General features: G+C 43.5%; 1 protein-coding gene across 1 annotated transcript in view; it reads left to right on the forward strand.

Moving 5' to 3' along the window:
* Positions 1–1548, forward strand: part of RBM39 (RNA binding motif protein 39) — a 23476-nt gene extending 21928 nt beyond the window's left edge. The window contains exons 13-15 of the mRNA XM_008943264.1: positions 605–680; positions 864–969; positions 1504–1548. Of these exons, the coding sequence (XP_008941512.1) occupies positions 605–680; positions 864–969; positions 1504–1548 (227 nt within the window). The remainder of the gene's footprint in view (positions 1–604; positions 681–863; positions 970–1503) is intronic.
* Positions 1549–1866: the final 318 nt, after the last annotated feature.

A 1866-nucleotide genomic window follows, 5' to 3' on the forward strand; every position in this document is an offset into this window, starting at 1 on the left:
GGATCTATTCTACTCTTTAAAAGTTTGTGGTTCTGGTTGTCAAGTATTTCCTACCTTACAAATTTCCAAGGTACGCAGGTATGGATATACCTTTTTGAAAGATAATTCAATGTACTTAAAATACATTTTGAGAATTCCTTTAAGATTTCTGTCACTTTTTGTGAAGTCAGATGGGGTGGTGCTACTCCACCCTGAGCTGTTGCTTGGCTTCCATGAAGAGAAAAAAAATTAAAGGTGGTGCTGGCATACAACTCAGGTAGACTTTTTGAATGCATGTGAAGACGCATATATGTGCACTTAAATGTTTAAATTGAAAATCTGCCAAAATCAACGTAGAGGGTTACTTTTTTAATCTGCAGCTTCAGTTGCAGTTAGCCTGTGCTGTTGTCTGTATTGGTCAGTTTTAAATTTCTTTATCACAGATTGTGTCTAGTTAAAGTTTTGCTTTCCTGCCTTTAATTTGATGTTTAATTAGAACTGTTGCTACCGTTGCTGAATGTTGGGGTTTTAAAGAACAGAGAGAAGATACTAATTTAAGTTGGAGCCAGGCATAGCAGGTTCTTAGATTTGTTACTGATTTTTTTTTTTTTCCCCATTATATCAGTTCTGGCTGCAGCTGCTTCTGTACCACCACTGGCAACACAGTGCTTCCAGCTTTCCAACATGTTTAATCCTCAAACGTAAGTGAAGTGTCATTGTCTGCTTCTGTTTAGCACTTGTTGATGACTTTAACATCTGAGAAAGGAATGGAAATGTTGCAGATAGGTTGTGGTTTTGGTTTTTTTTTTTATGGGTTTCAGGGTGAGTTTTGTCCAAAAAATAACAATTGTATCTCTGTCCTGTTCTTCCTCCACCCCCTACAGTGAGGAAGAAGCTGGCTGGGATACAGAAATTAAAGACGATGTGATTGAGGAATGTAACAAACATGGAGGAGTTATCCACATTTATGTGGACAAAAACTCAGCTCAGGTATGCCTGGTTCCAGGGAGACAATGAACACCTTTCAGTTCTGTTGCTTTGTACTGTATAGAGGGAGCACTACAAATGTATCATGGGTTTTTCCTAACCTGAATCTAAATGTGTTGAGGTTACTTTGCAGTTTTTGTGGGTTGTAGGTGGTTCCCTCCTGTTTGGAGTCAGTGTGTGTATCAAATGCGGGTGTGAGAGCAGTTCTCATAGAATCGTAGAGTGGCTTGGCTTGGAAGAGCCCTTAAAGATCAGCCAGTTCCACCCCCCTGCCATAGGCAGGGACACCTCCCCCTAGAGCAAGTTGTGCAAGGCCCCATCCAACCTGGCCTTGAACACCTCAATTGATGGAGCAGCCACAGCTTCCCTGGGCAACCAGAGCCCGTGTCTCACCACCCACACAGTGAAGAACTTCTTCCTAATTTCTGATCAGTATCTGTTCTCCTCCAGTTTGAAGCCATTACCCCTCGTCCTGTCAGTGCAAGACCTTTTGGTGCTTGTTGTGTAGCCCTCTGGTGCTGTAGTGTGTTTTTGCAGATTGAGATAGCTGAAGTCACTGTGGAAATACGGACTGGAGAGTAGCTGCCTCTTCAGTTGTGGCATTGGACATTTCCTCTAAGCTGTTTTTCCCAGAAACAAGGGACTGGCACCTTCCTCTGCTTCTAGAGAATGCAGGCTTTAGCACAAAGGACATCCTGCTCCCACAGACTTCAGGTCGTGGAATTGCAGAATGGTTTGGGTTGAAAGGGACCTTAAAGACCATACAGTTCTAACCCTCTGCTGTGGACAGAGATATCGCCCAGTAGACCACATGGCCCCATCCAGCCTGGCCTTGAGCATGTCTGCACATGCTCTGGGCAGCCTGTGCCAGTGTCTCACCACCCTCATGGTGAAAACATC

Source organism: Merops nubicus, unplaced genomic scaffold (assembly GCF_000691845.1).
Source record: "Merops nubicus isolate BGI_N331 unplaced genomic scaffold, ASM69184v1 scaffold33636, whole genome shotgun sequence".
NCBI classification, from domain to species: Eukaryota; Metazoa; Chordata; class Aves; order Coraciiformes; family Meropidae; genus Merops; species Merops nubicus.